This window comes from Rhinoraja longicauda, chromosome 7 (assembly GCF_053455715.1).
Source record: "Rhinoraja longicauda isolate Sanriku21f chromosome 7, sRhiLon1.1, whole genome shotgun sequence".
Lineage (NCBI taxonomy): Eukaryota > Metazoa > Chordata > Chondrichthyes > Rajiformes > Arhynchobatidae > Rhinoraja > Rhinoraja longicauda.
In genome coordinates, this window is record NC_135959.1 from 19,017,335 (window position 1) to 19,040,086 (window position 22,752).

Sequence of the window (22,752 nt, forward strand, 5' to 3'; positions counted from 1 at the left end):
TAACACTGGCCATTATAGCCCCTCGCCTGGCCTGGCTGAATGTGACTCCACATCCACACAATTTACCTGTCCTCCAACACAAGGTGGCACAATGGTGCAGCTAGTGGAGCCACTGGCTAATGGCTCCTAAAATTCATTGCTGACCTCCGGTGCTGTCGGCGTAGAGTTGATGGGTTCTCCACATGGCCGCATGGGTTTCCCCACCGATGCTCCTGTTCCCTCCCACATCCCAAAGACTTGCAGAGTGCGTGACAGAAAAAATCTGTGTATAAAATCATGAGAGGAATAGATTGGGTAGATGCACAGTCTCCTGCCCAGAGTAGGTGAATTGAGGACCAGAGGACATAGGTTTAAGGTGAAGGGGAAAAGATTTAATAGGAATCTGAGGGGTAACTTTTTCACACAAAGGGTGGTGGGTGTAGGGAACAAGCTGCCAGTAAAGGTAGTTGAGGCTGGGACTATCCCAATATTTAAGAAACAGTTCGACAGGTACATGGATAGGACAGGTTTGGAGGGATATGGACCAAATGCAGGCAGGTGGGATTAGTGTAGTTGGGACATGTTGGCTGGTGTGGGACCACTAAGGACCTGTTTCCACATTGTATCACTCTATGACATATGATCAGGGAGGAGGTAAAGGGCATGAGAGAGAGAATACGATATGGGGAAGTAAGTGGGGAATAACGTTGATCGGATTGCCCATGAGGCTTCATAGACTTGATGGGATGAATGGCATTCTGCATTATCATAATTATTTAGGGTTGCAGAATAAATGGCGGCCCTGACTTTACAAGAATACTTGGTTTAGAATACAAGGTTTAAAAGGTTTTCAAGAATGATCCCAGGAATGAGGAGTGTTTGTCGGCACTGGACCTGTACTCGCTGGAGTTTAGAAGAATGAGGGGGGGATCTCATTGAAACATACAGAATAGTGAACAGCTTGGATAGAGTGGATGTGGAGAGGATGTTTCCACTAGTGGGAGAGTCTAGGACTAGAGGTCATAGCCTCAGAATTAAAGGACGTTCTTTTAGGAAGGATATGAGGAGGAATTTGGTTACTCAGAGGATGATGAATCTGTGATTTTTTTTGCCACAGAAGGCTGTGGAGGCCAAGTCAGTGGATATTTTTTTAAGGCAGAGATAGATAGATTGTTGATTAGTACAGGTGTCAGAGGTTATGGGGAGAAGGCAGGAGAACGGGGTTAGGAGGGAGAGATAGATCATCCATGATTGAATGGCAAAGTAGACTTGAATGGCCAAATGGCCTCATTCTACTCACTTATGATCCTATAACCTGACACTTACGGACATGTCTTGCCATTAAACAGAGAAGTAATGTTGACACCTACTTGGACCAACGAGGGCCAGGCAGCCAGCAAATCCTCATCTGTTCCAGTCCCTTCCCAGGAAAATAGAAATTTAAAGAAATATACTGGAAATTATCTGTTAAATCTCTTTTCATTATGTCACACCGTGGGAGCAGTTGGTAGCTTACTGTGTCCACTAGGCATTCAAGAACATCTCTTGTGGCTCACAATTGCATCTATTGTGGCTCAGGAAATAGCAAAATTACCTCTGTGTCAGAAAATCATGGGTTCAAGTCCATGTCCAATACTTCAGTACAAAAATCTCGGTTGTCACTTTGTTTGCACCGCATGTAGGTATGATCTCCACAAGGGCAAGTGACTCACCTCCTGCCACCCCAACATCAACAAGTTACAATTGAGGGGTGTAAGTGACACTCTGCACTTGCCTGAATGATGGTTGCACAGTGGCACAACGGTCGAGTTGCTACACTACAGTGTCAGAAACCTGGGTTCGATCCCGACAATGGGTGCTGTCTGCATGGAATTTGTATGTTCTCCCCATGACCTGCGTGGGCTTTCTTCAGGAACTCTGGTTCCCTCCCACACTCCAAAGAAGTACAGGATTGTAAGCTAATTGGCTTGGTAAAATTGCATATTGTCCCTAGTGTGTGTCGGTTAGTGTTAGCGTGCAGGGATCACTGGTCAATGCGGACTCAGTGGGTCGTAGGGTCTGTTTCTGCGCTGTATCTCGAAACTAAACTAAACTAAACAAAACTAAATGGCGCAGCGGTAGAGTTGCTACTCTACAACGCCAGAGACCCGGTATCGATCCTGACTAAGAGTTTCTGCCTGTGTGGAATGTGCATGTTCTATGCATGTTCTCCCTGGGACTGCGTGAGTTATCTCCGGGTGCTCCGGTTTTCTCCCACATTTCAAAGACATGCAGATTTGTAGGTTGATTGGCTTCCGTAAATTGTCCCTGGTATGTAGGATGCGAAATTGGGATAACATGGGACTAGTGAACAAAGGAGGACTCGGCATGGGAGAACCACTGTGAAGGAGGTGGAGGGGGCAGAATAGAGGGGGAGGGGGTGGGGAAGAGCAAGGGGGACCTGGCGCGGATACTTTGTAACTTTGTAAGCGCCCTTTATGTGGTGACTAGTTGCATACTTTGGGTATGCAAGCGAAAAATTCATTGTAACTTATCACATGTAACGATAACGTATTTAATTCAATTCAATAGTGTACAGGTGATCGTTGGTCGACGTGGACTTGATGAGCCAAAGGGCTTATCTCCACGCTGTACCTCTAAACTGAAAGGAAAACTCCTACAACCTTTACGGAGCTCATCACCATCCATTCTGCTCCAATAAAGCAGTAAATTTGATGGACACGCTGAGCAAACGCTCTCTCGACCACCAGCACACTGAGACTACAAAATGCCCTGCACTTACTCACCCATGTTGCTCTGACAGCACCTGACACCTGTCAAGGGCAGCAGGCAGAGATGAACACCACCACCTGCAGGTTGCCCTCCAAGTCCCGCACCAACCCAATTTGGAAAATATCACCAGTTCTTCCAAGGTCACTGGAATTAAAACCTGAACCTCCCTCCCCCAAAGTATTGTAGAAGCATCTTCACCAGCGGAAGTTAAAAAAGTCGGCTCATCATTATCTTCTCAAAGGCAGTTGAGGATAGGCAATAAATGTTGGCCTTGTCAACAAAACCCACATTCTGAAAAATGAATACTTAAAAATAAAGGCTACATCCTTCAGATAGGTGTCATCGATTTCCCATAGGACCACTTCACCACCAATGTACAGAGACCAATATTTATATCTCAGCCAACAATACTTAATCACATTTTCTGGTCTTTATCATATTTCTATGTGTGGGAGCTTGCTGCCAGTATATTAACTGCTGCGTTTCCAGCATAACAGAAGGTTGACCTAAAAAATACTTCATTGGTTGTAAAGTGCATTGGGACATCCTGAGAGAGACATTAAGAGTATTGCAGAAACAGTAGGCATTTATCCCGTCTTCTCATACTATCGATCAGAGTCTCACAATGTCTCGAAAACCATCGACCATCTCCTTTGAATGCATTCAATGAAATGGCACCCAGGGAGAGCAGAGTAAACTCTGGCTAGACCTATAGTTGATAGCAATGAAGGTCTATTCCTGAAATGTCAGCCTATTTTTTACTCAAGGTTCCAACATCTACAGTCTTTTATGTCTCTAAATGACTCACAGTGGTACGAAGGATTAATTAACAGAGTAATCAAGTCATACAGCACAGAAACTGGTCCTTTGGTCCACTGAGTCCCTGCTGACTATCAAGCACCCATTTACACTCATCCCATTTTATTCTCCTTGCTTTCACATCAACTCCTCCCCACTCGATTCTACCACTTACCCAAACACTAGGTGTACTTTACAGTGGCCAATTAACCTACTAATTCCTTCAAATTCGGCTGCAGGAGGCGCTCCCGGGACACAAAGGTGGCCGGGCGAGGAGAGGAGAGGGACATCAGTTCGTGGGAACTGCTCCAGTACTCCACGCACGCGGGCTGACCGGACTTTGGAATTTGAACAATGGCGCCAAAAATGGCGCCGCCAGCATGTGTAATATATGCAAAACGAATTTCACTGTGCAGTTGCACATGTGACAATTGAAGCACCATTAATTCGCATGGCTTTGGGGCGTGGGAGGAAACTAGTGCACATGGAAACCCACGCAAACACTGGGAGAACGTGCAAACTCCACATAGACAGCACCCAAGATCGGAATCAAACCCAGGTCACTTTAGCTGTGAGGCAGTGGCTCTACCAGATTCCCAAGTATGCCACCAACATCTTTGACAATTCTGTACTATACTCAGCGATGATAAAGCATGGTTTTAGAAGCAGTTCCGTAATGGTGTATCCTTATTGTTTTGATGTGTTTATGCTTTATTCTTAATTGTTAACTGTATGTTTGTGTTGTCATTTGTGAGCGGAGCACCAAGGCACATTCCTTGTATATGCATACTTGGCCAATAAACTTATTCATTCATTCATTCATTCATTCATTCATTCATTCATTCATTCACACATTTCCCACTGTTGGAATGAATTTTACTCCCTTCCTCTCTCATTTGATGCTGGATATTTGAGTCAGATACACGGACTAGGTGTTACATCTGAAGGGCTTGGTCCCAGGTCTGAATCTGCCATCTTATTGCCTGAAGCATTGCTCTTTCCGCAGTGACCTCTCCACTTAAAGCACATTTCCAGGTCGGTCCTTTTACTTTAATGAGAACCATTTCTTCCTTTGACTGACCATTCTTTCAATCGTGATGTTGAGACAAGAAAGCCTTCCCATTAATCAGGATGAATTCCTCTCACGGGAAAGCACTATTCATGCTTTAATGCATCAATTTCAAAGTGCGTAAATCCACGATGAAAATACATTTGGCTTTCAGTACCGTTATATTAGCTGCAGATTTCAAGGACATTTCCAACTTTTAAGGGAAGTACCGCACACTTTTCTGTTTAACGGATATGATGTACAACTTTCTCAGTTTATTGACATCAATTGTGGGAATCAGATATGTACATGATAAGCACCAACGATATACAAGGCCGTGGGGAAAGAGCAGGAGTGTGAACTATTTGGAAATTCTTTCACAGGCCAGATGCCTCCACCATATTTTACCTCGAATGTTATTCATGTTAAGTCGAGGTTCATAGAGTAGATCTGCCTGAAGTGTCCCTCCAGAAATTTGGGCCGACAATTATGTTTCATTTTTGGAGGCGAGGCCTTTCAGATGTGAAATCATACAAGATATGCTTAAAGATCGATGAAAATCAAAAGAACTGCAGATGCTAGAAATCTGAAATAAGACCAGAAAATGCTGGAGGAATGAGGTGGCGATGATTAACACTCAGCAGGCCAGGCAGTGTCTGTGGAGAGACAAAGAGAATTATTGATTCAAGTTTTTAATCTTCATCTGATATCGCTCTGCTTTTCTCCCTTCACGACTTCACAAACACTGGCCTGACCTGCTGAGTGTTTGCAGCGTTTTCTGCTTCTACTTCATGTTTACAGATTGGCTTCACAAAATGGTGATCAAAACAATTAACCAATGCCTCCTTGCTCAGGTGATGGAGGCAGGAGATTAAATGTTACTCGCTTTACAGGTCAATATGTGTCCCTATGTCAGCAGCACCTAAAACCGATTATCTGATTATAATCACAGTGGGTTCTTGCTGTGTACAATTGTTGCCATGTCCCCTACACTCTCGCAATGATGAGTACATTTCAAAAGATTCCTGCTTGAGGCTGCAAAGGGCTTTGGTAATCCACAGATCATAAAAACTGTTGGAATCCATTAGTAACATCAGAAAGATGGATTCTAAAAATAGAAGTTACTAATAAAAGCACATAATTATTCTTAATAAATGGAAATTGTTAAAAGGGGATTGTCCTTGTACGAAATGGTATTTTGAAGCAACCCAAAGGACAGGTTTATGCACAATGTTGCGTCACCTGTGATGTAGCCGGCAACGTAATTTTATCATGTAGCTTGAACAGTTTTTTTTTAAAAAATTTAATGAAGACAATTACCTTTTTTTACTCTGTCATCATGTAAGTGAATCAATTTCTTGGAATTGCTCAGAAACCAGAGAGGCTCACCAATTGCTTAAAAGTGTCATTCATTTTATTCAAAGTGTAAATAAATCTTTATAAATGCACGCTTAAAGGCAGACAATATTAGGAAGCTATAGAAGTCGTTTAAACACTTAATCAACGACCGTCAGCCACTGTAGGAATCTGTGTTTATTGCACCAGTTATTTGTATATCAGTCGAAACTCTGAGCCATTTGCAGATTTACTGTCAACAGTATATCCTCGTAATTAGCCATTTGCTCATTTAATAATAACCTGAATAACACGTGACCTTTGTGACCTCCATTCCTAAGCGTTTTGCTTTGTATACAAGGAAACTGTTTGCCGACGTATGTGCAGATTATACGTTACTGAAGCTAGTCATTAAAATGCATCATTCCCGACAGTAATATGTTTGTCAGATTTCCCAGGCCAATAACTATTTATTATTAAAGGTCATCTTGCCACTTAGGCTATGTGTGGTGTTGGTGAAACCAGCATCTTCTTCTCGTACATGGCGAGTAACAGTCCTAAAATGGAAGCATTTAGCAAGTGCAGATGTTTATTGGTGAGTGCAGTGCATTTCAAAATATCTTTCATCATCCGTGGTAGGAATTACAGCACCTTTTGCTGTTCCCGTTGAACGTTCAGAAGCTCTCCGATCTAATCCAGATCTCACAGGCGTTCCCAGTCCATTCATCCCAGCAGTCACAGATTCCACAGTTACACACGCCGTTGCCTGCAACGAGAGAGACAGCACCAGTGTTACAATTATATCGTAGACCAGTGTCTCCAGAAGCAGAATACTGGAAATCCAAAATAACAAACAGTAAACAGCCGATTTCCATCGTCACAGATGCTGCCTGACCTGCTAGGGTTTCAAGATATGAATTAATTGCCGATTCAAAGATTTCCATTTATTGCATTCAGCAGCTGTGTTTTATGCTTCTTAATGGGGCAGCGTGTTATTGAAATCAGGGGAACAGTAGCAAGAATGGTTAAACAAGTGAACCATTATTCCAGAGGAACTGACTATCATCTAAATACACAAGTTCAAATCCTACGCAACAGCTGTGGAACTTAAACTCAGCCACATTTACCGGTGATAAAATCCAACTATGATAATATTGATTGTAAAACTACAAAGTTGTTGTGGAAATCCATCTGGTCCTTTGTTCAAGTAATTTAGCCACCTGGTCCGATTCAAATGTGATTCCAGACAGATTGCAAGGGGACACTGAACTTCCTCTGAAAAGAACCCAGGAAACCGTTCAGTACAAGGCACTTAGGGAAAGGTAATAAAGGTCAACTGAGGCAATGGTATCCATTTGACAATGAGAGGATGAACATGATTAAGAAACAAGATCAAACCCTTCTACGCATTGATCATTATGGATTCATATTATAGACAATAGACAATAGACAACAGGAGGAGGCCATTCGGCCCTTCGAGCCAGCACCGCCATTCAATGTGATCATGGCTGATCATTCTCAATCAGTACCCCGTTCCTGCCTTCTCCCCATACCCCCTGACTCCGCTATCCTCAAGAGCTCTATCTAGCTCTCTCTTGAATGCATTCAGAGAATTGGCCTCCACTGCCTTCTGAGGCAGAGAATTCCACAGATTCACAACTCTCTGACCGAAAAAGTTTTTCCTCATCTTAGTTCTAACTGGCCTACCCCTTATTCTTAAACTGTGGCCCCTTGTTCTGGACTACCCCAACATTGGGAACATGTTTCCTGCCTCTAACGTGTCCAACCCCTTAATAATCTTATAGGTTTCCATAAGATTGAGAAATTGAAGCAGGAGTAGGCCATTTTAGTTTAGTTCAGTTTAGTTTAGTTTAGTTTAATTATTGTCACGTGTACCAAGGTACAGTGAAAAGCTTTTGTTTGCCTACTATCCAGTCAAAGAAAAGACTATACATGAATACAATCAAGCTGCCCACAGTGCACAGGGACAGGGTACAACATTCAGTGCAAGATATAACATTCAAGTCCGATAAAGTCCGATTAAAGATCATTCAAAGGTCTCCAATGAGGTAGGTGGGTGGGCAGGTCCACACTCTAGCTGGTGAGAAGATGGTTCAGTTGCCTGATAAAAACTGGGAAGAAACTGTCCCTGGGCCTGCAAGTATCTTTTTTCAAAATTCTGTACATCTTGCCTGATGGGAGAGGGGAGAAGAGGGAGACCAGGTGAGACTGGTCCTTGATTAGTTTCTGCAACTTCTGCTCCACCTTCCTGCCTATCACTGGTAACATCTCACACCCTCACTTGTCAGGAATCTACTTATCTCTACTTTAAAAATATCCAAAGACCCACACATCTCTGAAATAAATGAATTTGCCTTATCTCTAATCTGCAACTCTTACTTTTGAACTGTGACCACATGTGGGAACGTCCTCTTCACAACCACCCTGGCAACACCCCTCAGCCTCTTATATGTTTCAATACAATCCCCTCGCACTCTTCAAAAGTCCAGTAGATACGACCCTAACCTGTCAAACTTTCCCTCAATGGACAACCCAGTCATTCCATGTATTAATCCAGTAAACCTTCTCCAAAATGTGCCCAAAGCATTAACATCCGTACATCATTGGATAGCATAGGTTTAGAGGCAAATGGGCCAAATGCTGGCAGGTGGGACTAGTGTAGATGGGGCATTTTGGCCAGCTGTTTACACACTCAAAATCAATCTAACATGAGCTTTTATTTCCCACAACTGTCTCCTGGAAATCTAATTGCAGTACACCTCACTTGTCAAAGTTTCCCAACTCAACCTGTACTATTTATTCCTACTCCCTCCTTTCTGTCCACTTAACAAGTGCTTTACCCCAAATGCATGTGCTCTTTTGTGGCACTTTATCTATCAAAGGCTTTATGTAAGTCTAAATGCATCACTTTCACTGCTTTCCCCTTTTTACAACATTAAAAATGTTAATAAATTTGTCAAATGTAATTTCCCTATCCCAAATTGATGCTGCCCAATTCTATTCTTATTATTTAAGTGCCCTTAGTACCTCTTTCATAATAGATTCCAACATTTTCCTGACCTCTGATATCAACCTGATCTACACTTCCCTGTTTTTTCTTGATCTACTGTCTTATACAATTGGATTATATTTGCCACCTTCCAGAATGTGGGATCCATCCTAGAATCTACGAAATTTTGGAAGATGTTGAAAAATTGCATCCAATGTTTCTTCAGCTGACTTTTTTCAAAACTTTGGGATGCAGATTATCAAGTTCAGGGTGTTTATTGGATTTTTGGCCCAAATATTCTCTGATCCTATTTTTATTAACTAATGCTAATATCTTTCTGTGTCTCATTCATTCTCATTCTCATTAGTCCTGCTATTTCTAGGAGAGTTTCTTATCTTCTTTTATGAAGAGAGGTACAAAATTTTTGTAGATAACGTCCCTGCCATTTCCCATTCAGCAATATAATTTCTCCTGCATCAGTGTGCAAGGGACGTACATTAACTTTTGCGAGTCTTTTTCTATTAACATACTACATATATTCTACTTTCCCTTTCCCTGCGTTTGCCCAGATCTAGAGAATTTCTGGGACATCTGACTGAATTGCTCTTTCTATTTTTGTCTCATGTGCTAATCTGACAAGATTATGTGTTTTGGACATGTGTTTTTCCAACACCAGTTGTGTTTTTAGAAAAAATAAAATCCACTGTAATGACTATAGAGGGACATAGCACAAAAGCCCAATGAGTCCACGCTGACCATCGCCCACTTGTTTGTACTTAAGGCTACACTAATCCCATTTGGAGATACAAGAGACTGCGGATGCTTGAATCTTGAGTACAGGCAAAAGTGCTGGAGGAACGGCACGGTAGCGCAGCGGTAGAGTTGCTGCTTTACAGCGAATGCAGCGCCGGAGACTCAGGTTCGATCCTGACTACGGGTGCTGTACTGTAGGGAGTTTGTACGCTCTCCCCGTGACCTGCGTGGGTTTTCTCCGAGATCTTCGGTTTCCTCCCACACTCCAAAGACGTACAGGTATGTAGGTTAATTGGCTGGGTAAATGTAAAAAATTGTCCCTAGTGGGTGTAGGATAATGTTAATGTGCGGGGATCGCTGGGCGGCACGGACTTGGAGGGCCGAAAAGGCCTGTTTCCGGCTGTATATATATGATATGATGATGATATGAACTCAGCAGGTCAGGTAGCATCTGTGGAGGAAAATGGACAATTGTTTCTGGTTGTGATGCTTCTTCAGACTGATCCCATTTTATTCTCCCCACATATTCATCAACTTCTTCAGATTCTACAGATCTTCTACTACATACTGAGGGGGGCAATCTACAATGTTAAATTAATCTACCAGCCTGCATGTCTTTGGGATGTGGAAGGAAACCCTGAGGAAACCTACATGACCACAGGGAGAACATACAAACTCCACACAGGTAGCATCCAAGGTCAGGATCAAACTTGAGTTGATGGACCTTTGAGGCAGTAGCTGTACTACTTGTACCACTGTGGTGTTCCAGCAGTGTAGTAGGCTTACTCCAAGATATAAATTATATGTGCCTTTTCAAAGTGATCTGGAAAATCATTCCATGTACAAAATGGACCTTACAAATAAGTATAGCCACGACTCTGAGGCTTTCAATGATGTTTGGGATGAAAAATATTAACTCTCCAGGAAAGTTGCATTATAATTAAAATCATGAATGCACTTGCCATTTGCGTTCCTGCCTGATTTCTAGTTCCAATGAATATTTAATTGAGTGTTATTAAATAGTGAACTAAATTTTTGTTTTTCCAGTCGAAAAGTCATACAAGGCCACCTCCTACAAAATTCTGCAATAAATTTATTGCATATTGCAGTACATCATTAAAGCATTTCTCAGATGGAATATTCTATAATGATGCAATTTCCCATTCTTAATTTTCAAGTGTAATTCACCTCTCTTTATCTTGCAGAGTTTTTGAAAGCTCATGCCACCTCCCACACAGGTTCCTAAAGGTTTAACTGAAAGTGTTTTGCAGGGAAGTGCCGTATTTGGACAGGTCTCTGAAAGGACACAGTGATTGGAGATCACAGCGAGCTGGAGCAAAGGCTCAGAGGAGTTGAAAACACAAAATAATTCATCAAACTAGGTGCACGACACAAAGTGCTGGAGGAACTCAGCGGATCAGGCAGCATCTGTGGAGGAAGTGGACAGATGACATTTTGACTCAGGCCACTTCTTCAGATCGGAGAATTGTCTGAAGAAGGCTCCCGACCCGAAGCGCCGTCTGTCCATTCCCTCCACAGATACTGCCCGACCTGTTGAGTTCTTCCAGCACTTAATGTCTTGTTCAGTCCGAAGAAGGGTCCCAACCTGAAACCTCATTTGCCTATTCCCTCTACAGATGCTGCCTGACCCGCAGAGATCCTCCAGCACTTTGAGTCTTGCTCAGGATTCTAGCATCTGCAGTTTCTTGTGTCTCCAATCAAATAAGGTGATTTTTTTTGTTGTTAATGAACAATTTCTGACCTATTTTAAGCCACTCTGATGTGATTATATCTCTAGATTTCGTTCACACTTACGTTCACCTACAAAGTTAAGCCAATTTTAAGTAATAAATTCAAGGAAAATTAAGTACTTTTGTCATGCTGCTGAACTCCCTCAACCTTCACTGTAACATCTGCCAAAATCTTATTCTACTCTTCAGTATGAACTCCTTCCATTCAGAGTAAAAGAAACATCAGCATTTTCAGAGTTTTAGGACATCCCAATGCTTTTATTATATCCAATTAACTTATAACAGGGGATTTTCAGCTTCTAATGGTGTGCAGTGGGTGAATCACTTTAAAAGCCCATGCTCTGACAGTCTAGCCTTTCCTTCATAAAGCATTCCCTCAACGGTTTACATTGGAGTGGACAGAGCCTTGGAACTGTAACCCCCGCTCTCTGTCTACAGAGGCACAACGAGCACTGTGGAAGACAACAGTGCACTTCCTGCTCTTGCAGTTGGTTTGAATGGGGGCACAAATATGTAGCCACCTTTTCAGACACCGTTGAACACTGTCAAAATTGTGATTTTAAGAGAGCTGTTTATTTCACCTGTGTGAAATACAGACTTTCTATATCTTTTAATGTCTTCATGCATTCTTGAAATTGATTCCATTAAAAACTGGAAAGACTTTGTAATTGCTTATCATGTCCTTAATTGCTTAAATGCCAGGAAATGTGAATTCTTTTATCTGCCCTCTCCAGAGCCCTGAGTCTTGGTGCCTTTTAGAGCTAAATTCTCCTGCTTTGACCAAGGTTGTCAGGAAATTTTGATTCAATGTCTGATGGCAATAACGGAGGAAATGTCATCATGCTTTACTAACCACGGCATGAGAGGAGATTACAGGCCAATTTTTCATTATCTTTAGTCAACAAAGGATCTTTCTGTGTTGTTGGTCTGGTTTTGAAATAGCATCGGACAAGACGTTCCCGACTGGACGTTTTCTGTCACATTTGAAATGAGGTTCCTGAAGATCTAATATGTTGGCTGGTCAATGTTACAGCGACAAAGTGACGGGGAAACATTTCTTTCTTTCTCAGCTCAAATCCCTTGTATATTTATTGCACTCACGCTCTAGATTACTATAAATGTTTCACACTCCTCAAAGCAAGTAAATGAAATGCTTCAATGAAAGGGCTCGTTGTTCCTGGGAGAGGGATCACTGTTACATGGAATGGATTCACTGCTCCAGGGAGAGGGCTCACTGATCCAATGAGTTCATAGGTTTAGAAAAGTTCATAACTTCTAGGAGCAGAATGAGGCCATTCCGCCCATCATGTCTACTCCGCCATTCAATCATGGCTGATCTATTTCCCTCTCAACCCCATTCTCCTGCCTTTGCCCCATAACCCTTAGCACCTAACAGGGGGCTCACTGGTCCAGGGAGTGGGCTCACTGTTCCAATGGGCAATCTGATCTGGTACATCCAGCAAGTTGAGTCCCAGTGAGAGTACTGAAAAAGAGTGTCGTTATTCTGCTCTGCTGCTATGAATGCTCAACATTTCCAATCTGCAAGGAACAGCCTGAGACACTTCCCCAGCAGGCCTGGAACTTCCGTGTTCATGTGAAAATTCCAAACTTCCTGACCCTTGTGGATGGTGGATTGACAGATTCTTGATTAGTACGAGTGTCATGGGTTATGGGGAGAAGGCAGGAGAATGGGGTTGAGAGGGAAGGATCGAGCAGCCATGATTGAATGATGGTGTAGACTCAATGGGCCGAATGGCCTAATTCTGTTGCTGGAACTTATGAACTTATAGTGAGTACATGAATGGCATGTCGTGGCCAAATCTCCCAGCAAGTTCCAGCATATCACCCCGGAGTTTGCACTCTGATAATCTGTAGTTTGTCAATGTAAGGATGAAGAGGCAAACATCCTTCATTTCTTTAAAAAGTGCAGAGAATGGAAATACTCAGCAGGTCGGGCAGCATCAGAGTGGAGAGAGACATAGTTTCAGGATGATGACCTTTCTTCAGAGTACATTTCCTTCACAGTTGACCTGTTTGCCAGTTTCACCATTTCTAATTTCTTGTGACAGTTTTTAGTAGTTTGATATTTCAGAGGCTATCAAGTTGTAAGGCAATTTAAAATTGGATTTGCAACCCTTCACTGAAGTCCATTTGTAGCTCTTGGCACATTCAGTACAGAAATCAATAAAGGCAGTGCATTGATCTGGTACTGGGTATCAGATGAAGCAAGCTATTTGATTGCCGTGTAATTGATTGGTAAAACCTTGTGTAGGTTATGTCTAAATGTTTGGATCTTATTTTCAGTATAGTGATGGTGCAGGATTTCCAGACTTGTTCTCTAAGCTGGAGCTAGAAGCTACACTAAGATCCAAGAACATTTGTAAAAAAAATTAAAGCAGTGAATGGATTTTTTTTTTTTACTGCAGTGAGAGGCTTAGAGCAGAAAAGAGAAGGAAAATGAAACTGCCTCTTCCACCCAGCAATAACTTGCAGACAATGTGATCCGTCAAAAATGTCAAATTCCTGGCCATGCATCTCTGAAGATCTGTCCTGGACCCAGCACATTGATGCAATCATAAAGAACACCCATCAATGTCTCGACCTCCTGAAAAGATTAAGGAGATTCTGCATGTCAACGAATACTCTTGAACTTCTGTACGTGTACAAGTCGAGACCATATTGACTGATGGCATCACGGACTGGCTCAGCAACTTGAATGCTCAGGAACGAAGTAGATTGAAAAAAGTGAACACTGCCCTGTCCATCACAAGTACTGACCTCCCTACCATCGAAGGGATCTACAGGAGTCGCTGCCTCAAAAAGACAGCCAGTATCATCAGAGACCCACACCACCCTGGCCATACTCTCATTTCACTCCTGCCATATATATATATATATATATATATATATATATACTGAACTTTTTTATTCTTTACTATGGTGTTTACAGAGTACTGTGTTTACATATCTGTTGTGCCGCTGCAAGTAAGAAATTCATTGTTCTGTTTCGGGACATCTATATGCTAAAACTCTCGTTTGTTTGTTTGTTTATTTGTGATCGAACTACAGCCAAAACGGTACAAGATAACGCAACAATTTTAGGCCCACCTTACTCACCATCATCACTTTAATGGTAAAGCGAGTAGTTTTATTGAAATTGGTGTTATATTTTTTAAGTTATTCACATTTTAAACTTTAAATTTATCTCCTAGGGAGGGAGGGAGGAGGGAGGGAGAGGGGGTGGAGGGAGGTGGGGGGGAGGGAGGGAGGGGGGGAGGAGGGTGGATAAGGGGGGTTGAGGGGGATGGAGAGGGGGAAGGGAAGTGGGGAGGGGAGGGGGAGGGGAGGGAGGGAGGGGGGAGGGGGGTAGGAGAGAGTGCTGCACCAATGCAGGAGAGGTTTGGGCCCAATGGGTCCACTTGGTCTAGTATGGCAATAAAACACTTGTGAGTCTTAATCTATTCCCCATAGCCCTTGCCACCTCCATAGTCCAGGCATCTGTCATTCAAAGACTCTGCCTACACAGCTCTTTTGGGTAGAGCATTCCAAAGATGCATCACTTCCTGAGGGAAGAAATTCCTCTCCATCTCCACCTGAAATAGATGATCCCATATTCTGAAACAATGTCACCTTGTTCAATATACCCCCACCTGGCCAAACATCTTCTCAGCATCTTTCTCAACATTGAGTAGTAAAATAAAATTCTGTTTCTCCTGCCTCACTCCTGTCACAGTGACAGAGAGCTGAATAATCACGTAATATTATGCTAATGAATCCCTATTTTTAAAAAGTACAATGCAAAGCTGTATATTGGCCAATTCCCAGGGAAAGAACTACTTTGGTGGATTGCTGCTACCTGAGGACAATGTGCCGGGGGTTATATTTTGTAATATTTGTTATAATTGCTAAAAATAAAATGGGTTATTGAGTGGATGATCAGCCATGATCACAATGAATGGCGGTGCTGGCTCGAAGGGCCGAATGGCTTCCTCCTGCACCTATTTTCTATGTTTCTATGTTTCTATCTCTACAGACTAGTTCAGCCGAATCCTCAATGCACAATTGCGGCATTTAACTGCAGGTTGGCTCAGTTCTTCTGAACATTGTTTGTTTGAGCTCTATGCTAGGGTTTGAGGTGCAAGCTCAGTGGGGTGCATGTGCAGTGATGTTGGGTGGGTTCCAGTCCCCATGTTAAAAGGGTATATGAACAAGAGGATTGATGAGGAAGGATTTAAGAGGAAGCTGAATAAATGCACAAGAGAGAGGGCAGCTGGAGGGAGATGGTGATGGGGAGATGGAGAGGGGTGGGAGGAAGCAGGTGTGGGGCAGTTAAATAACCTGTCTCTCTCATTACTCCAGGTTCTTTCCAGCTTAACCTGACTGATGTACAGCCTGCACATACGATCAACTGTTTGACAGGCAGAAGGGATGAAGTTGCCGGCAACTGTGCAGCTGTTTTTAACACTAGTTTGACCCAGGAAACAGAGAAACATAGAAGAATTGGTGCAGGAGTAGGCCATTCAGCCCTTCGAGCCAGCACTGCCATTCAATATGATCATGGCTGATCATCTAAAATCAGTACTCCGATCCTGCTTTTTCTCCATATCCCTTGATTCCTTTAGCCCTGAGCTAAATCTAACTCTCTCTTGAAAACATTGTGAATTGGCATCCACTGCCTTCTGTGGCAGAGAATTCCACGGATTCACAACCCTCTGGGTGAAGAAGTTTTTCCTCACCCCTGTCCTCAATGGCCAACCCCTTATTCTTAAACTGTGACCCCTGGTTCTGGACTCCCCCAACATCGGGAACATTTTTCCTGCATCTAGCCTGTCCAATCCTTTAAGAATTTTATATGTTTCTATAAGTTTCCATCTCATCCTTTTAAATTCCAGTGAATACAAGCCCAGTCGATCCATTCTTTCATCATATGTCAGTCCCGCCATCCGGGGAATTAACCTGGTGAACTACGCTGCACTCCCTCAATAGCAATAATGTCCTTCCTCAAATTAAAAGACCAAAATTGCACACAATACTCCAGGTGCGGTCTCACCAGGGCCCTGTACTCCTTCCTTGCTCCTAAACTCGAATTCTCTCGCAATGAAGGCCAATGTGCCATTGGCTTTCTTCACTGCCTGCTGTGCCTGCATGCTTACTTTCAGTGACTGATGTACAAGCACACCCAATTTTCGTTGCATCTCCCCTTTTCCTAATCTGACACCATTCATATAATAATCTGCCTTCCTGTTCTTGCCACCAAAGTGGATAACCTCACATTTTTCCCCATTATACTGCATCTGCCATGCATTTGCCCACTCACACAACCTATCCAAGTCACCCTGCTGTCTCATAGCATCCTCACCACAGCTCACACTGTCATCCAGCTTTGTGTCATCCGTAAACATGGATATGTCACATTTAATCCCCTCATCTAAATCGTTAATATATATTGTAAATAACTGTGGCCCCAGCACCGAGCCTTGCGGCACTCCACTAATCACTGCCTGCCATTCTGAAAAGGACCCGTTAATTCCTACTCTTTGCTTCCTGTCTGCCAACCAGTTCTCTATCCACGTCAATACACCACCCCCAATACCATGTGCTCTAATTTTGCACACGAATCTCTTGTGTGGGATCTTGTCAAAGACTTTTTGAAAGTCCAGATGCACCACATCCACTGGCTCTCCCTTATCCATTCTACTTGTTACATCCTCAAAAAATTCCAGAAGATTAGTCAAGCGTGATTTCATTCTAGTTAATACATTGATGTCCATATTGTGAATGCTATCTAGGGGCACACTGCCTTGTTTAAAATTTCAAGTGCAGAGTTACGAAACATACCCTTCGGCCCATCAAGTCCACACCGACCATCAATCACTTATTCACGCTAGTTTTATGTTAGCCCACTTTCTCACACACTCCCTACACATTTAGGCGGATTTTAGAAGAGGCCCATTAACATACATGCCCACATGTCTTTTGGGATGTGGGAGGAAACTGGAGCACCCAAAAGAAACCCACATGTCACAGGGAGAACGTGGAAACTCCGCACAGACAGGTCCCACGGTTAGGAGCAAACCTGAGTCTCTGGCGCTATGAGGCGGCAGGTCTATTAGCTGTGTCACTATGCCATCTTCATGTCCTTTTTAAAATCATCAATAGCATTCATGTGTAATCCTTTCTTTAACTGGATAGTACGTAAACAAAAGCTTTTCACTGTCCCTTGGTACACGTGACAATAATAAACTAAACTAAACTAGATCTTTTAAAAGTGTAGCATTGTTACACCAAGATTGGCACAGGCTAAATTTGTTAATATCATCCATATTATTAAACAAAGGAAAATGTGATTTAAAACGCATCTTCGGCCAATCTATTCCTATGGGATTTCTGCTGTGTGGGAACTGTATTTCTGACTTGCAAACTGTCCGGGTTATGAGCGCTTCTCAGGATGAGTACCTGCCGTAATGTGGGGCGGACCTGCATACAGCTTGCAGTGCTGCAGCTTTTAAACCTTCCATCCCTCGTGGGATGAAGGATTATCAGAACGTCTGTCTGGCAGCAGTGTGAGATTAATGGCTGCGCCCCGCTGCAGGTCCAAGAAGCCTGGAACCTCTGCCAGAGCAGGGGAGCAGGCGCTGGCTGGTGCTGAGTGGAAGGTGAAGCCCACAGTATAAAACCTACTGGTGGAAGAGGGTGAGCAGGTCTCTGAGTGTTTAGTTGCCTCCTGGGCAATTCAGTGCTGCACTAATTTGGCAATACGGCACAGAAAGATCATTTGAAGGACATTGGGAAGTGGATGCAGGAGTTCGGGCATATTCAGAACATTAAATGGTGTAATAGTCAAAGAGTCTTTAGACTTTAGTCTTTACAGACACATCGCTGAAACGGGCCTTCAGCCCACTGAGACCGCGCCGACCACAGTTTATTTGCAATTCATGACCACTACCTCCATATTTTCCTCTGTCTTTAGCAACCTAAAATGATAGATTTTAGCAAAGGAAGATTTCCTTTTCAAATGCAGGAAAACTAATTTCTGAAATAGTAGCCGTGAAAATCAAGCCTGAACTCATTACTGAAGGACGATCAATTAAGCACAAGCTAATGATCCTGACTCCCAGAAATTGATCTGTAAATTATTAGGTGTGAGCACTGTGTATGCAGAGAAGCATTTAAATAATGTTTCTTACAATACTTCATATTTTTCAATGTCATGGCTATGTAAATAACCTAAAGTAGATACATTAATACTGGAGCATCACTGTGTTCCTGCATGAGGTATCCTTTATTTGTCTTTGTTTTGATGATGGTGAATGGAAATGTTCCCATATTCTCTTCAAATCTGAGAGAGAGATTATTATTCACACAAATGTGCAGCATTGTGTTTAATTTAGTTTAGTTTAATTTAGTTTAGAGATACAGCACAGAAACGGGCCCTTCGGCTCACACTACACACTTGGGATAATTTTACTATTTTTACCAAAACCAATTAATCTACAAACCTCTATGTCTTTGGAGTGTGGGGGAAATCCGGAGCACCCGGAGAAAACCCATGTGGTCACAGAGACAACGTAGAAACTCCATACAGACAGCAGCCATAGTCAGGGTCGAACCCAGGTCTCTGGCACGGTAAGGCAGCAGCTCTATCACTGCGCCACCATGCCGTCCCTGAACTGAAACTTTGTGTTACTAAGTTGGTGAGTCATAAGGCCTACAATCCTACAACTCAATGGCCTACGTCAAGCAGTCATATTGTCTCCAGAACCTCGGGATTAACTGCAGACCCCACCACTGCAACCGTTGTAGTGACTCCCGACACCTTCTCTTGGGCCAGTCCATCTGCTGTTAGGTGGCCCCCAGCAACGCTAGCTGAAACTCCATGGATCACACTGCCTCCTTGAGTCTGAGAGAGTGCTGCACTGTTGGAGGTGCAGTTGTCGGGATGAAGAGAAAATTTCATCTCCCTGGTGGATGTAAAACAATCCATGGCAATGTAGAGAGCCAGTAATGAAGCAATATCTCTGCCCCAATAATGACCATTGAAGACTTGATTGTCACTTTGCTGTTTGCGGCAGGTTACTATGCACAAATTGCTGCAAAGTGCTTTGGTAATTGCTGTGATGGTAAAAGAAAGCTCTGAAGAAAGTCACTTATTTCTCTGACTCACCAGGGACACCTGTGGAGCTGAGTGAGGTCAACTCATTTTTCCGAAACTACTGTGGTATAATTAATGTGTAGAAAGGAACTGCAGAAATGCTCGTTTATACTGAAGACAGACACAAAGTGCTGAAGTAACTCAGCGGTCAAGCAGCATTTCTGGTGAAAAAGGGTGGGTGAGGTTTCAGGTCAGGACCCTTCTTCAGACTGGAGGTAAGAAAAAACCAGAAAAAAACAGGACTGGCAGCAGATGAACAAGGAAGGATGGAGTGAATAATGGCCCATATTTGCATCCTTGAATCTTTATGTTATCACCTCTTCCCGAGCCAACCATGGGCCATTATTGGCTCTATCTTTCCTTGTTCATCTGTTGCCAGCCCTGTTTTGTTCTGGCCTTTTCTTACCTCCAGTTCCTTGTCTCCTACTTTCAGTCTGAAGAAGGGTCCCGACCCAAAACATCGCCCCTCCTTTTTCTCCAGAGATGCTGTCTGACCCGCTGAGTTACACAATCATTTTGTGGCTATTTGTGGTATCATTAATTTGCAAACCAATGACTCCTCCTCACCCACCTCACCCCACCTTCATTGAAGGTTCCGGGGGAGAGAAGAATTTGTTGAGTTTTGAATCTCTAGAAGATTTCTGACAAGGACGGCTTGGAACATCAACCAGGTTATACTTCACACCAACTGCAATTCAGCCTCTCGAGCCTTTCCAAGTTCATACATGCTGTCTATGATGAGAGATGCATCTGCCACTTTCCACCAGCCGCATTGCTGGTGAAGTCTCAGCAGAGTCATAGAGTTATATAGCATGGAAACAAGCCCTTCGGCCCAACTTGTCCATGATAAGCTAGTGCCATTTATCCTATCAGTCTGAACACGGGTCCCGACCTCAAACGTCACCTATCCATTCCCGTCATAGATGCTGCCTGACCTACTGAGTTACTCCAGCACGAGACAGCGCAATTAGACAGGTACATGGATAGGATAGGTTTAGAGGGATATGAGCCAAATGCAGGCAGGTAGGACTAGTGTAGATAGGGTACGTTGGTTGGTGTGGGCAAGTTGATCCGATGGGCCTGTTTCCAGTCTGTATGACTCTATGACTCTATGGCTCACTTTGTGTTTGGTCCATTTACCCGTGTTTGGCACTTGCCTCTCAAAACGTTCCCTAGCTATGTACTTGCCCAAATACATTTTACCTGTTGTTATTGTACTTGCCTCAACTACCTCCTCTGGCAGATAGTTCCATACACGTCCCACCCTCCCCGTGTGGTTATTGATAGCACATCTCCAGGAGGGAGATCCACCCTCGAATTTATCTCCCACATTGACTGCCTCAGCCAAGCTGAACTGAATATCTTTTCTGAGATACTGCGTGGGAACAGGCCTTTCAGCCCACAGGCTCCCTATCGACCATCAATCATCTATTTGCACTAATCCCACGTTACTCCTTTCTGTTAATTCACCGCACATTCTCAGCAACTCTCTCTATATTCTATCATTCACCGACACACGAGGGGCAATGTACAGCGGCCTTTTAAGCTATCACCCCGCATATTTCTAAGGTGCGACAGGTACCCAGATCAATGGGAAGAAAACCCACGCAGTCACAGGAAGACATGCAAATTCCACTCAGCGTCCAGGATTGAACTGGTGTCTCTGATGCTGTGTGGGAGTAGGTCTACTAGCTGCAACCCTGTGCTGCTTACAGTGAGCTTCTGTGCTTCAACGACCAAGGAAGGTGAGAAGGAGCATCTGTAAGCCCCTTAATTTTCTTTGGAAGGGGGGAAGTATTGGTACAATGGTATAGATGTTTGAGTGGCCACACCCAGAATATTGCTCACAGCGTTGGTCTCCTTATTAAGAAAGGATAATCTAGTGGAAATTCACCGTTAATTCTAGGAGGATTCTGGATTTTTATAATATAGGTGGGGTCATCATATCACAAGCGACTTAAGAAGTTAGTTCCATATTCCTTGGAGTTTGGGGTGTTTGTATTGAAATATTTAAGAATGTAAAGGGGATGTGACAGGGATGATGCTGAGATGTTTCCTCTCATGGGGAAGTGTCGAGTGAAGAGGCGTAGTTACAAGAAAAAGGCATTTTTATTTAAAATTGACGTGTAGGAATTTCTTCTCCCAGGGTGGTGGAGGCTGGATCAATGGAGGGATTTAAAGAGGAGGTGAATAAATATTTGATAGTTTGGGGAACAGCGGGTTGTCGGGATTGGCACAGAGGAGGAGCTGAAGCCTTGGCAGATCGATCATGGTTTATTGTGGGACAACGTAGCCCACATCGGGAGAGAAGGAATGGCATCTCCCGAGATGCTGCCTGACCTGCTGAGTTACTCCAGCATTTTGTGAATAAATCGATTTGTACCAGCATCTGCAGTTATTTTCTTATACTACTTGTAGCCCACATCGGGTTCTATTTCCTATATTCTTGTGTTCAGCCGCGCAAAAGAGCTGAGGGACATTCAAGGATTGGGCGACTGGGTGCAGGGATGATGTAGAGGTGGGCAGGGTGATCGCTCGTTGGCACGGACTCGGTGGACCGAAGGGCCTGTTTTCGTGCTGTCATTCTGAAGTAAAAGCAAAGTAAAGCAAACCGCAGTTGGTCTGCAAGGATGAACTCGGTACTCTCTTCCACCTGCTGGGAATGTTATCTCATTCCGAGCTCTCGCCCATTTCAGGACGACTTGCCATCCCGTTCTCCATTTTATTGTGGCTCCTTTATTGTGGCTCCACCATTCAGTAGCTCTGTGCATGAGGAAGCATTTCCCAAACCCATATGCAAACTTTGTGATAATAAAAACAAACTGCCGATGCTGGAAACCTGACACAAAAATGAGAAAATGCTGGAAATAATCAGCAGGACAGGCTGTATCTGTGGGAAGAGAAACGGTCAATAAAGATCTCAAAGCTACTCTAAAATTCTCTCGTGACCAAGCCCGTCCCAAACTCTGTAGCTTCCTCAAAGTCTCTGCATTCCCCCCATTTAGAACACTCCCCCACTGATGCCCATGGCGTCAGAATGTAGGAACTTCTCCTGCAACGCAAAACATCATTCACTGAGGTCTGGGCAACTCTGTGTCTTTACTCTGCTCCCTGTCATGACTACGCATCACCTTACACACTTCCCTGGAACCAA

The 22,752-nt window shown here is 43.4% G+C and overlaps 1 protein-coding gene across 1 annotated transcript in view; it reads right to left on the reverse strand.

The window, feature by feature from the left end:
• Window positions 1-6,013: 6,013 nt before the first annotated feature.
• Window positions 6,014-22,752, reverse strand: part of itgbl1 (integrin, beta-like 1) — a 111,368-nt gene continuing 94,629 nt past the window's right edge. The window contains exon 11 of the mRNA XM_078403016.1: window positions 6,014-6,698. Coding sequence (XP_078259142.1) covers window positions 6,607-6,698 — 92 coding nt within the window. The 3' untranslated portion in view covers window positions 6,014-6,606. The remainder of the gene's footprint in view (window positions 6,699-22,752) is intronic.